Source organism: Alligator mississippiensis, chromosome 10 (genome assembly GCF_030867095.1).
Source record: "Alligator mississippiensis isolate rAllMis1 chromosome 10, rAllMis1, whole genome shotgun sequence".
In the NCBI taxonomy this organism is placed as follows: Eukaryota; Metazoa; Chordata; order Crocodylia; family Alligatoridae; genus Alligator; species Alligator mississippiensis.
This window is the reverse complement of record NC_081833.1, coordinates 2,941,134-2,955,192: the sequence shown is the minus strand read 5'-3', so window position 1 is coordinate 2,955,192 and position 14,059 is coordinate 2,941,134. Positions and strand designations below refer to the sequence as shown.

Sequence of the window (14,059 nt, the reverse complement as noted above, 5' to 3'; positions counted from 1 at the left end):
GTACGTGCATTGTACTAAGACTAACACAGCCTCTCTTAGCCCCAGCCCTGCCCTGCTGCAGGCAGCAACTTGGTTTTTCACAGAACTGGAAGCCGACAGGGGCTACGTGACCGCCACGGAGTACTGGTCTTGCTCTTAGATAGCCTCAAGGCAGCGGAGCCTGCCCAGGCTTTTCTGCCCCACGCCTCCCTCTGGCCGTTCCCAAGGCGCGAGGTTGCAGCAGAGCAGCAGTGCCAGCGGGCGCAGGCTCTCGTGCTTTCCACGGTCCGCTTGATTCCCTTCAGAGCCAACAGCCAACATCAGGTTTCTATGCACTCCCCACCCCCGCCCCAATGAAAGAAAAGGTGTTCAAAACTGTATTATTTATTGCCATAAAAAAAAAAAAAGCCAGAAGGTTTACAGTGATTCCCAAAGATTGGTTTCTCCTCCCAGCCCCAGTGTCAGCTGTTCTTGTGCAGAAACTCCAGTGCAAATAAGTCAAAGATAGGGTTATAGGATATCTGGGGGGCTGGTGGTGCCTCCCACCCCCAGAGTGAACATAGTGCTAGTGAGGTCTGCTAGACTGGCAGCCCCAGACAGTGCGTCCCTTCGCAGGCCCGGCAACAGGAGCATCTCCACCCTGCTGTATTGTAACCTCAGTCCCCACTTCCTGGCCCAGGCCACCACCCTGCGCGCACGCTACCAGCCCCTAGGCAACCGGGACTTTTCACTTGGTGCTGCCCGCTTGGGTGGCAGCAGGCGCTGAGAGTCCCTGAGCTAACCCCTCCCTTTCCCGTGCTGCATTCAGCTGTGCTGTGCCTCGTGCCCCAGCTAGACATGACTCTGCAAGAGGCGCGTTGCACAATGCTATCCTACCATCCAACTACCGTCTGTTAAACAAAAGAGCACCCTCCACTACAGCTTTGTTTTAATCAGTTTAAGCACCCCGTTGTTACCACCACAGTCAACATTTTACTCCCGCTCAGCGTCAGCAGTCTCGTTTTCAACCGGCCCTGTAACTGTGCGTCACCGACAGAGCACACCTAATACTGTCGTCCTTTACCAGCGCCCACATGAGCCACATCTCGGTAGGGGTGAGTTTGTGCACGATCATCAGCTCTTTGAACAAACAAGGATCAAACGGATTAAAAGGTCTCTGGATGCCAAAGGTCTTAAAGCCCGGGTGCTTCACCGGGGTCACGGCCATCTTTGCCAGACACATTCCCACAAAGACGTCATCTATTGGAAAGAGCTCCGTGTCCTCGGCAGCGCGCTGCAGTCGCTGCACCGTCCTCCTGGACATGACGAACCCGCCCCCGCCAGCATAGAGAGGGTAGTGGGGCTTTTTGTACATCGACTCCGGGATAAAATACTTGACTTTGGTGTTTCTGATGGGACGGGCGTAGTGGATCACGTCTCCAACAAAGAGGTCCTGCTCGAAGTCTAGCTCTGCAAGAAACTCAACGATGTTGTAAGTGTTGACAAAGACGTCGTCGTCGCCCTTCAGCACGAACCTGGCGTGTGGGCAGTCCGTCACGAACCAGCGGAGGAAGTGCAGCTCCTTCAGCGTCAGGTTGAAGAAGTTGTCGGTGAAATCCCACTGGACCATGTCGTCAAACTCTTGGCTCTCGTAAGCCAGCAGCTGGCGGAGGGAGTGACCCCGGGCTTTGGCCTCGGCCCGCCCGAGCAGGAACACCAGCCTGACCAGCTTGCCGCCAATGGTCGCTTCCTTCCCCCACGTGTTCCGGATGGCAATCCGGCGGTCCACGTTGATGGGGGGAGATTTGATCGCCAGCAACAAGAAGGTCTCTTGGCTGCACCTCGTGGGCCTCAGCAGCGTCGTGAAGTTCCTGCAGTGCCTGTACATTAAGAAGAGGCGGTGAAGCTCTGGGAGAGCCAGAGAGGAGTTGGCAATGGTCAGGTTTGGCAAGCACTGGCTGGGTCCAGTCTGCCCTGGGGCCCAAAACGTGCGCCTGGAGTTTGGGGCGTCTGGCATTTGGCCGGCTGGAGACACCAGGGTCTTGGTCTCCTTCTTTAGGTACACAAGGCATGCAAGCACGGCGATTGAGAAAGCATACAGTGCAAGCCTCCAGATCCTGGGAGGCATCTTAAGCACCGGGACAGGATCCAGTCCCTGCACAGGTAAAGAAATACATTGATTAAAGGAGCCAAAATGCCATCTCAGTGTTACTCACGATCTTGTGCTGTAGCACCTAGAAACCACAACCCTGCCGTGCTAGGCAGCCTGCAAATACAGCAGCGGTTCCTGCCTCAGAGACACGGGAGAAATGAGGCACTGGTCTCGACACACCTGCAACCCCACCGCCATCAAGGACGTGTTTAAATCCTCATGAAGAGAGAGGGTTGGAGGGGCTCGGAAAGAGAAACCAGAGGCTGGTTGGTTCCTTTCCAGCTGCTTCTGGGAAACCCCGCTTAAGCAATGCGGGAAGCGCATGAGAAACCACCTTATTTTAAACCTAACAAACAAGCGGTGGAAGCTGGCACCGTAGGTAGGTCACCAGCCTCTCGGCCCCAAGAGCGGAGAGAGTCGAGGCCGGGCTGGAAGGGGCTGGAACGGGAATCCAGGTACCTACCGGTGGTACCAGGCCTCCGAGCAGGGCCGGACACCTGCATGGGCGACCCGGGCGGACAGACAGGGGCCCAGCACCGAAACCAAACCCAACAACAACAACCACCACCATTCTCTCTAGCAAAGGGGGCCGATAGTAAAGGCTCGCCGGGGCCACGCGGAGTCCAGGTCCCACGCCGGCGCAGCCCCGGCTCCGCGCCACGAAGCACCCCGGCACACGACGCCCGACCCCGGGGCACCAGCAACGAAGACACAATTGTCCCCGACAGAGACGGAGCCCTGCTGCCCCGGTGCATCAGGCCAGCTTCCCCGCCAGCCCGGCCCCTTGCTCTTGGCCGGGCCGGGCCGCCCCGCTCCATCGCCCGCAGCCCGAGACAACGCCCTGGGCTTGCTGCCCTCCTCCCCATCCCTGCTCCGCCCCTGCAGCGGCGCAGCGCCGGGCTCCCACCTGCACGGCCCGGCACCGCGGGGTGCACGGCGCTGCGCACGGGGGCTCGCTCCTACCGTGCCGCCAGCCGCCCCGCCTGCGCGATCCCGGCTCCGCCCCGCCGCTAAAGCGACGCAGCTGCGCCGGCCCGGCTCCCCGCGGAGCTCCGGCACCCGCAGGGACCCGCTCCTTCCCTCCCCTCCCCTGCCCGGCCCGGCCCGGCCGGCGCACAGCATCGTCTGCTTCTTCGCTAGTGGTCGCAGCCCTTCGAGACCGTAACCACGCGCCGGGACAGCTGCGGCTTGGCCGCCCCCAAGTCAGGAGCTTTGTCCCCAGCCCTTCGCCGGAGCGGAGAGAGGCCCTGCAGCTGCCTGGACAGCCCCACGCTTTTTATTTCAGGACCTGACACCCCGCGCGTGGCTGCGGGTCCCGACTCCTGGCTCTCATCTCCGGGCGTCCGACGCCGCCGTCCAGCGAAGCAGCTGGACGTGGAACTCCACGGTGAGAGGCACGGGCTGGGTTTCTTCGTCCTCTTTCATTTCAGGAGATTCCTTGTGTTTCCCTTTTCCTGGAGAGAGAGTTCATCAGTCGCGCGGTCCCTAGGGAATCCCTCCGCGCCCCGCGAGCTGCTGCTGCCAGTCCAGGGCCCGCACACGGGTCTCGCTGATCGCAATCACAGCCCGGATGACGCGACAACACGAAAGACACGGCATGGTTTTGGGTTCCTATTTTAGAGTCGCTCAACAGCCCTACTTCCCTATTTGCAGAAATTAACGGTTGCGAGAAACACGGATAATCTGTTTAGGGGTAAAATCGCCTTTTCGGCGATTCTCACCAGCCGGTGTGGGACCTGTGGTTCACACCTGAGCTGTGGAGCTACAGCCACCTCTTTGCCTGTGGACCTGCAACCAAAGGGAATCAAATCCTTCCAGAAGCTGGTGTACGAAGCTGGCTGAGCCAGAGGTATTACTGGCCTGTGACACTGCCTCCCCATGCTGGCCCTCAAGGAAATGGCTGGCAGGCCCTAATCTGTTAAAACTGCAGGAAACACCAAGCTAAAATGTGCTTTATCTGTATGGCTTTGCCAAATCACTGATACGGCACTGAGCTATTTATTGTGCACCAGCCCATCTGTATACGTGCAAGTAACAGAAATGGGAAGGAACCCACAGGCGCCTGGCTCTGGTGTGGTTTGCTGCACACGGGTATTGTGGGATGGGCTGGCACCGTGTTTGCGGCATCCTTCTATGGGTGGTGCCTGGGTGGTGACCCGACTTGGGCACGGCTTCCTGGAGCTTGCAGCTTCCACGGATGTGTAGCGTTCATTTCAAACGTGCACTCTGTTCAAAAGCTATCCTTACCTGCAACTCCTGCTCAGGCTGGACAAGCCACTGGCTGGAAAGAGGCTGGCACACCGCCTTCCAGAGCACGCACCAGCCAGGGGAATCGGAGAGCTACTCAGGGGTACAAAAAGCTCTTTCCTCAGATGCCGCGGGTGTCCCCCATTGCTCTCACCACTCAGAGGTGGGAGATCAGAGTCGCAGAGGAAGGACTGGGTTGTAAAGGGGTTAAGTGCCTTGCCCAGGTGAGATGGTAAGCCAGTGACAGAGCTGGGACCAGAAGCAGAGAGTTTTGACTGCCAACCCCTACTTGAAGGACCAGAGAGCCTGTCCAGTCCAGTGAAGCAGACTGCCAAGCAGGACCCTGGGGATCTACTCCCAGCCCTGCCACAGACTCGCTGTGCGATCTCGGTCAAGTCACTTCCCCTTCATAAGTCCCAGGGACCACGGCTGTGCAATGGAAAGAGTAATACTTAGGCATCTTGATCTGCAGACGAAAAACACTGTGAGACTGCTAGGTGTCAGTCCTGGCTGTGTGCAACTGCTACACAACACCCTCAACTAGGTCAGCTAGTCCACATCCTGGACTAGACAGACGTACAGCGTATGTTCGTGCCCCAGACGTACCGTGTGTGTGCAGATCCCGGTTCAGCAAAGTTTAATTGTAAGCGGGAGAACAGTTCCCACTAGCTCAGTGCAAGATCCCGCGTACTCCAGGTGAGGACCTTGCTGCACAGCGGGAAGGGGGAGGAAGCTAATGCTCCCTCAGGCCAAGTTGGGTTTCTCGTGGATGCAACATGCCATACACGCAGTAAAAACGGTCACAGCTTACACGGGCCCACCCCCCGCATTACCTTTGGCAGGTGCCGTGGGTTTCTGGCTTGCTGTGCTTTCTCCCTCTGGCTTCGGCTTTTTGCTCCTGTCTTTGCCCTTCTTCCCCTCCTGCAGAACAGAAGTGTTTCCTTGCTGAGTGGGAAGGGGCTCAAAGCCAAGAGTTTAGCCTATGAAACCAAGCTAAACCCTGGGGCAGATCCTGAGAGGCACCGAGCCTCTGCAAACAATGGGGTGCTGGGGACGAGGGGGACAGGCTGGTACCTTCTCCTTTGGAGAGGGTGGCCGAGTAATTCTCTCGGGGATCAGGACTCCGAAGTCGCACACCGTTGCCACAAGTTTGTCTCCTGCCAAGAGGCTTTCTAGCTTCACGTGTCTGGCCCCCAGGGTCCTCAGGATGGGTGGGTCGCTGCGGAGCTCAGCCGGGGCTTCCTTTTTCTGTTTCGGCTTATCGCTGGGCTTAGCGCCCTGCACGGCACAGATGGGAAAACACGTCCAAGTGCCCTGAGGCTCGAGGTGATCATAGCCCCTTGAAAAGGTATCAAGACACCCTGGCAACAACCCCCAAGAGTCCAGTCTTACACACTCGGTACTACAGTCTCAGCTCTCTGCATCCTGAACCGGGACTGAGCGCAAAGGCTGCCATCAGATGCCACCCTCCCAGACTAAGAAGGTGTAGGGGACTTTAGCAAGAGCTTTGGAAACATGTAAGAGGGTTTTCAAAAACCAAAGCTCTGATTATAACCTGGCCCCTCCAGGGAGGAGGGGCTCAGTTGCGTGTGGGAACAACTTCTGCCAAACAAAGCCCAACAGGACAGAGAAATATGCGCTCATCTTTTTTGGCTCCCGGGTTTTTTTCTTTTCCATCCAATATGTTTGAAGGCAGCCCCCACCTCGAACCAAAACCATCATATGACCAAGCCTAGCCGTTGTCTCGGCACCCCCTTTGAGGGGCCCTGCAGAAACACAGGTCATCTCTGCTCTGGGATGGGGAGCAGCGAGCTTGGAAGCTTTGGTAAAAGTAAATGGCCTTTTCACCCATATTTCCTTACTCTTTGCAGGGGCCTGTCTCATCAGCTCAGCCAGTCTCCCACCCTCTTACCTTGGCACTGTCCTTCTGTTTGCCCTTCTCTGCCTTCCCCTTCTTGCTTGCATTTTCAACCGGAGATGCAATAACAGGCCAGGAAAGCACCTATTGAGACATAAGAGCCTGGTTCTCATGCTGCAATATTTGGCCTGTGACCAACACAAGAAGCCATCCTCTAGGAGAGGGGACTTGTTAACACATACAAAAAAGGGACACTGGCATTGCAGTTCACAGGTAAGAACTGCTCCTTCCCTTCCCAGCCTGACTTGGTCCCCTGAAACCAGACCGTGCAGGGCATTTACCTTTTCTTCCATAACAGTGACGGTGGTTCCAGCCCGCAGGTAGCCCTTCAGGGCTACAAGATCTGTCACCACATGCTCCTTCCTGTAGCTGCACTCAACAGTTTCTGCCCAGGGCTTTCGAAGGGTTTGGTGTGTGTTTGCTAGGAAAGAAAACACAACCGTAACAATGAAAACAAACCGCCTGTCCACCATTCCTATAGTTAGAGTGCGACTGTCAGCTTCACCCTATCATACTGTCACTATCCAGCTGAATGCAAGGATAGATTCAAAGCAATCCTCAAAGACGTGAGACTCTGGTTTGCGTTCACCTGACTTGTTTGGGCAGCAACACCCACCCCAGATCAGGTGACCCGCTGGAGAATAATACCACCCATTCATTATTTATAGGCCTGGTCTTGATTACGGAGCTGGCTGTGGCCTACATTGCTGGGAACCTTGTTAGTGGCAGCGCATTCGAAAGAGGCAGCTGATGACACAGCAAGGAGAATGATGTACGCCCCGCGTTCGCTTGACATGAAGGATTTCTCCATTCTGTGGTTACCAGGATTAGCAGACATCTCCTGTTGCAATAGAGACTGCACTTCATCCCCTTCGTGGGTGTCCCTTTGTGGACTCTTGGGGTATGGTGTAGCCACAGCAGAGCTCTCCTGGAGTTTGGGTACCTATAACAGAAAGGCATCAAAAGCAGCGGTGGGAGAGGCCAAGTGATGGCTGAGACTGCAGCAGGGCACAGCATGCAAGGGGAGGAAGGGGCAGTGCTGAAATACCAGTCCACAGTCTCCCTCCATCACAAGACCCAGGGAAGGTGCACTACCAGGCCAGCAATGCTGCACAGGGTCCTCCTGATGTCCCCGGGACTAAGTCCACATACTTCAATACATAAGAGCACCCCTCTGTACAGGGGGATAGGTTGTAGCCCTGTTGGTTTACGCAGACAAGGTCCTTTGGGTAAAGGTGATATCTTTTATTAGACCGACTCAAATAGTTGGAAAAATTCTTCCTAGCAAGCTTTCGGGTTTAAAAACCCTTTGTCAGGCTGAGGAAGCACCAGCAGAACCAGGAAGAGCTCACACCAATGGCAGATGCTTCCTCAGCCTGACGAAGGGTTTTTAAACCTGAAAGCTTGCTAAGAAGAATGTTTCTAACTATTTGAGTTGGTCTAATAAAAGATATCACGTTTACCCCAAAACCTTGTCTCAACACCACAGCCTGCTGCAGCAGCAGAGCACGTGGGGCCGGGGCTGGGGCCCGGAGAGGGTTGGCTGGTCTGCGCGAGGCGGTGGAAAAACATCAAGACCACATTTGCAGCCTAGGGCCGCTATGTTGCAACATTTTAAGTGATTACATTTGCATGTTTTATCTTCCTTTTCTCCCTTTCAGGTTCACGGTTTGAAATTTCTCTCTGCAGTGAGAAAACCAGAAACGTGCTTTTCTTTCATTTGAAGCTGAGATTCTGGGGTGCTCACAAGCCTCAAGGGCCTGGAGCTTCAGAGGAGGTATTGTAGTGGGTGAAATTTGCAATAGAAATCAGCAGCGCTGCTGCCCCACGCTGTCAGGGACCAAATCCGAAAGGGCGACGGGAAGTTAGTTTCCAGGGCCAAGTCAATCTTTGCTGAGATCTCCAAAAGGAGGCAGTTGTAGGCCCATGTTCTCCGTGATACAGGTGGTGTCCCCTCAGACCCGGGCTGCTGGGAACTCACCAAACTGATTTCACACAGCCCCGTTAACAGCCACTGGATGGGAACAGCTTCCAGTCATGCTGACCTGGGCTGTGCGACCTGGAGGCACAAGGCTGCTGATCCCTCTAACCCACCGCCTCCCAGGTCCCTTGACGTATGCTGCAATCCCGGTGCGCACAGACCTCAGCGCTCTTAGCACCCTTGCTGTTTTCCCCCTCGGCGAACTCATACGTCACATAATAGCTGTAGGCAATCACTGGAGAGTCTAAGCCGCTTTCCAGCTGCTCCAGGGTGGTGGGGCAGGGGATGCCCTGGATTTTTCCCACAGTCACGACTATTTGTGCTTCATTTACCATAAGCTCTGAAAAGAAGACAATCCAACCACTGAGCTGCCAGGGACATGTCCCAAAATAAGTCAGTTAGCACGCAGAGTAAGAGCTCACTTAGGACAGTGACAGAAAATCCTCTGCTTCAGCAACCCATCCCTGCTACCGCAGCCTGCCCATAGCTTTTGGCCTTCTAATGCCATAGCGAGCGTAGGCCACGTGGGGTCACTCACAAGCCATGCAAACAGCTCCTTTTTCTCGAGCACTGGCTTGCTGTATTCCCAGAGACAGTTTGGCATGATTACCCCGCTTCCAGGAAGCAAACCCAAGTGCACAAGCAATATCCTGAGCTTGAAGGAGGGCTCCCTTGCTGAGGGGAGCATGAACCCACGTCCTGGGGAGTGGGCAGGTGCCTGCACGCAGCTGCCTACACGTGGGGTATTTTCCTACTGAAAGTTGAGCATGTGGGGAAAAGCTTCTCGAGTCAGGACCCTCATTCTTCACCAACCCACAGGGCGAAAACACGACCTAAAATCACATAAAAGTCTACAGCCCACCAGCTTGCTTATTTCTCAGCCTGGGTCATCGTTCACTTGAGGCGGGGCCGTAATGCTTAATCCGATACAGCCTACTCCTTGGATAGCAAAAGGCTGATGCTACTAGGAAGGAAAGTTAGCATCTCACAGCAGCTGGGCTGCAGGTCTGAAATTCAGGCCCTGCAGATCGTCGCGTCCAGGCAAATCAACAAGGGTCACCCTCTAGCTAGGCTGTTATGAGGCTGCCAGCCAGGTTGCTGGCCTATATGCCCTAGTGCAGGAAGGGTTAGCACCCTTTCCAAAGTCTGGCAGGGCACAGCTTTGGTGATTACATGCAAGACTCACCCCAACAAAGCTTCTCCCTCAGCCAAAGCAGGCTGCAGGCCCAGAAGCCTTTCCCTCTGCATCTCTCCCTGCAGCCCCTCTGGGAAACCAATTTCTCACCTGCAATTCTTTCCCCATAAAAGTTATTTCAGGCACCGACAGCCATGCTCTGATCCCTTCTACTGGTCTAATAATCCAACAGGGCTGGCTGGCTCTTCCAGGGGTAGATCTACCTGCCACACCACCCATCTCTGTGGTGTCTGATATAGGTGAAAAGTTCCTACTGATGCCGCTGGAAGTCATGAGTGTGCAAGGTTCAGCGCAGGGAACACATAGCAACACTGGCCTAGTAAAATCATGGGCTGCATAACGAGTTTCTCATCCTTCTTCAACTTGCTTTAGCATGAAAATCGGAAGAGTTGAGACGACACACAACTGGCCTTAACACTCTAGTGTGATTTAAAAACACAGCGATAAGACATCCCTTCCACTCATTAATTTTAAAGGCACTGGTTAATTAAACCTTAGAACCCACCCTGTGAGCCAGATATGCAGGGATAATGATTTTAATTTTCTGGCTTGGAAAACTAAGGCAGAGAGCAGGGGAGTAAACTGAGCAAGGGAAAAGAGGAAGCCATTAACGCCCTGTTTTCTCAATCAGCAGAGGAGGACGTAGGAGACAGCTCCGATGCTACAGCATCTGCCCTCTAACCAAGAGGTTACCAGTTCCCAATCTGACATCTCCCACTGAGTCCCTGCTTGCATGGAGCGTGTGGCGCAGCAGCTCCCACGCGCTCTTTACTGAAATGATGGTGGGTTGAGTTTGATGAGGGATTCGGGTCACTCTGGGCTGCTTCGGGGGCTGGGCTGGAAGACTTTTCAGGCCCGTTCCAACCCTCTGCTTCTACGGTCAGTGGATTTAGGGGATTCCTGGTCTCATGTTCAATCCGCTCAACCTAGCTGCCTGTTGACAAAAATAAAGATGACTGCTATACTTACAAAACAAAGTCTCACCTGGCTGACTAGACAAACCATAGAAGCGATGCTTCTCATCAGGCAATATGCTCACGTCGTCCAGGATGCAGAGCTTGGGCAGGCTGTCTATGATCAAACCTCTGTAACCAGGAATAAGAGCTAGTGGATTGCCCTGCAGCACGAGGACTCGGAGCTTCCTCAGAGTGGCCAGTTTAGAGACTAGACCCAGCAGATCAGTAAAATTATTAAAACTTAGGTCAAGAGAGAGAAGATTTGGCCTAAAAGGGAATAGAACAAAGGTTAGGGTGCGTGAACAGACATCACTGGTTGCAGTCTGGAGCATAAGCAAGACTCTCCCTGAAACCTAGTTACCCGTCATTGTGTTACACGCCTCACCCGATGGCCACAGTTTGCAGCTCCTATAGAAATCAGCTGGATTCAAGTAGAGAGCCTAGCACTTACATCCTCCATCTGCCAGACTCCTGTGCCACCCAGACCATGATGCGCACAGGATACGCATCGTGTCAGTGAGCTAGTACACTGTGTCCTTCAGCAGCACAGGGTCTAGTCCTCACATACCTACTCAGGGGAGACTCCCATTAAATATTGCAGGAATCACATGTATAAAATGCTAGCTGAAATGAGGAGCAAGGAACAACTGCCCAGTCAGACCCATGGTCCTGTCTACAGCAGAGATGAGTACCAGCTGGTCTAGGGGAAGAATTGCAATCCCCCTCTTCCAGTGAAGCAACCTGCCCAGAGGGGAACCAGTTTCCTAATCCCCCTCACTGAGTGCCATTGTTAGCACTTATTGAGCTGTACCACTAAAGTGCCTCAGAGCTTTCCTCATGGCTTACGTTCTCCCATTACGCCAGGTGATGTACAGACATCAGAATAAGAGATGGGACTATAGTGGTCAGCATGACAAGCAGTAGTCTCTGTACACCAGCGGCCTAGCTGTTGTCAAACTGCAGGCATCGGGGCAAAGGAGTTAGTAGGCGAGGTTAGTATTTCACTTCTACATTACTGCGGTGCTCTCTGCTTGCTAGAGTTACTCAGATTTGAAAAAAACAGTTTGAATCACAGTGAGCAGGCTCAGATCCCAATGCATCGCCTTACACCAACTATTTTAACCGCTGCTGTGATCACTGCTCAGCATGTGGAGTTACCAGAACTGTCCAGTGAGATGCTCATCCTCCGAGGAGCCAAGCAGGTTGTAGCCCAGCCCCAAGTGCTGGAGCTGTGGTGGTGGGTGAGAGCACAGATCCTGCAAAGCCACTATCTTGTTGCCGCAGAGCTCCAGGACCTGCCAGGGAAAGAAGGAGGATCAGCTGGGGGATTGGGTGCTTCGACGCCGCTGGTTTTCGGTGCCCTCTTCCCACCGCTGCTTTCAGCACAGCCTGTCACTGCCATGTGTTAGACGGGAGAGGGGCTCGGCCTGTCCTGCCTCCGCTGCCTTACCCCAGAAGGATGCATAGGCTCCAGCTTGCTTACTTTCAGTGTTCTTGGGAGGTTGGCGGAGTTTATTTCGCTGATTTTATTCGCGCTGAGCACAAGCTCTTCTAGGTTCTGAAACTTTAACAGCTCCTCATCCACTTCGCTCACCTGGAAAGAGATTCAAATTCACCTTCAGCTGCCTGTCTCTGATGCAGACACGTACATCCTAGCACCGTGATGCAAACACACAGGGCAAACGCTGGGGCCTGATGCTGTAGTCCTTATGCTGGCAACACCCCCCCCCGGGTTCGGTGGGTGCATACTCTGATTTTGCTCCCTGCGGGCCACGTAACACGCCTGACTGCACATACTGTGCCGGGGTGCTGAAGTTAACGTGGCTTTGCCTCGGTGGGAACAGCAGCATCACAGCCACGCTTCATCCAAACCCTGGGGCAGAGCCGGGGAGCGCTGGTCTCCTGCCGCTCCCACTGCACTCAGTGGAGGCTGCCGGCACTCGGCACCAGCACAAAGGCTGCTTTGTGCTACTGCCGTGTTCGCCCAGCACCCATCCCGAGTCAGCGCTCCTAGGGCCAGCACGGCCGAGACCTCGGGGGTCCCCGGCTCCCCACCTTATGCTCAGCTTCTCTCTCTATGCCGAGATAAGGGAAGATCCCAGTGGCTGCACTCACTCCTTTGTCCACGAGCCGCAAGGACGTGAAGAACAAGAAGATGAAGCTGTCCTGGATGAGCTGTGGGGACTGCACAGCCAGTTCCTTCAAGTGCTGGTCCTCAGGGCTGCAGCCAGGCGGCAGGGCCCACGGCGAGCCCTGGCTGCTCACAAACTCCATTAAAGCCTCCAGGCTCTCCTCACCAGGAACGTCGGCCTCCTCGCCCGGGGCTGCGCCTGCCGCTCTTTGGGCCACATGTCCATGAGGTGTCTTTTTCCTTGACTCGGACCAGGATTTGTTCTGCATGGGACAAAAAGGGGGCAGAGGAGCACATCTGCAGGGGAGCAAGGACAGAGAGACTCCCCGGGGCTGAGGCTGAGCCATCCTGCCTCCGTGCCGCTGTGGGGCGGGGGGTTTAACAAGCTACATCCACCGGCTGGAGGTGTGTGAGGCTGCTCTCCCCAGGGGCCTCCAGGATCCACGAGCGCAGCCTCTCTCCTGGACAGCCTAGTCTGTTGCGGGTTAAAGGGACTGGATACAGCTTTCCGGGGAGCAAAGGGAATCCCTGCTACTACCCCCAGGCCCACAGCCCTCTTTGGGGAGAGCGTCAGCCCGGGGGAGCCTGGGCGTGGGTGCTGCCAGGTTTGCAGGCAGCTGCAAGACGCAGTGACGGGCTCCAGCCCTTACCCAGCTCCCGGTGCCGCAGGGGAATTCCCACAGGTGCAGCCGGCGGAGGTGCGCCCTGAAGGCGGCTGAGGCGCAGAGGCCGGCCATGGGCAGCGCCTGACCAAGAGCCACACGTGGCTGCGATGTCGTGATTCCCACGGTCTGCAACAGCACCGCGTCCTGGTTGCTAAGAGACAGACTTGGTTGCTGGCCAACGCCGGTGCTAGTGTTCCAGGCACTCCCAGCCCCGAGGATGCACTGCCTTGCACGCTCGGGCCAGCTGTGCATGCACATTGCAGCTGCAGCCCTGCCTGCCTGCGCACGTCTGCACACCTGTCGGCTTGTACGGCCGCAGGAAGACACTATGGACAAACCCCCCCGGCCGCACCCCGCGCTCAGCGCCAGTGATGCTTGTGGAGACACGCGGCTGGGCTAAGCAGCTGCTTCCCCACCTCCTTGCTGTGCCCAAGTGGGGTGAGCTAGGCCACCTGGCAGCACAAGGGAACAGCAGTTCTGGGCACTGAAAATCCCCCGGGGTGATTTCTAGGATGGCCACAGGCTCCATCTGGCTCAGCGTGCACTAGCCTGTAAGTCATTGCCTGGCGAGTGCCAGGAGATACAACGATGAAGGGACAGAGCAGGCCTGTGACCACTGCACTGCCTTACTCTTCAAGGGCAAAGCAGAGCTTTGGGAAGAAGGTGTTTTTCCCCTCTTCATTTTCACTTTCTTCAATATGCTGGACTGAGAACAAACCAGCTTTGCTGGAGCTGTATCCGTGTCCAGCGAGGCCTGGCCCGAGTTCTGCGGCTCTGATCCCAGCTCTTTCGTGGGCTCTCCCTGTGGATTTGAGCCAGCCACTGCACATCTTTGCACCTGCATCTTCCCATCTGT

General features: G+C 55.4%; 2 protein-coding genes across 2 annotated transcripts; both read right to left on the bottom strand.

The window, feature by feature from the left end:
- Positions 1–349: 349 nt before the first annotated feature.
- On the bottom strand, positions 350–2,666 carry B3GNT4 (UDP-GlcNAc:betaGal beta-1,3-N-acetylglucosaminyltransferase 4). Its single transcript, XM_019486861.2, has one exon. The coding sequence runs from the start codon at positions 2,084–2,086 to the stop codon at positions 983–985; it is 1,104 nt and encodes a 367-aa protein (XP_019342406.1). The 5' UTR covers positions 2,087–2,666; the 3' UTR covers positions 350–982.
- LRRC43 (leucine rich repeat containing 43) lies at positions 2,031–13,561 on the bottom strand. Its single transcript, XM_059713345.1, has 13 exons — positions 13,189–13,561; positions 12,523–12,801; positions 11,891–12,001; positions 11,566–11,702; positions 10,436–10,674; positions 8,418–8,596; positions 7,098–7,218; positions 6,557–6,696; positions 6,270–6,359; positions 5,432–5,635; positions 5,191–5,278; positions 3,399–3,564; positions 2,031–2,113 (listed from the first exon to the last, which is right to left on the bottom strand). Exons 1-12 carry the CDS (start codon positions 13,459–13,461, stop codon positions 3,440–3,442), a joined length of 1,986 nt encoding a protein of 661 aa, XP_059569328.1. The 5' UTR covers positions 13,462–13,561; the 3' UTR covers positions 2,031–2,113; positions 3,399–3,439.
- Positions 13,562–14,059: the final 498 nt, after the last annotated feature.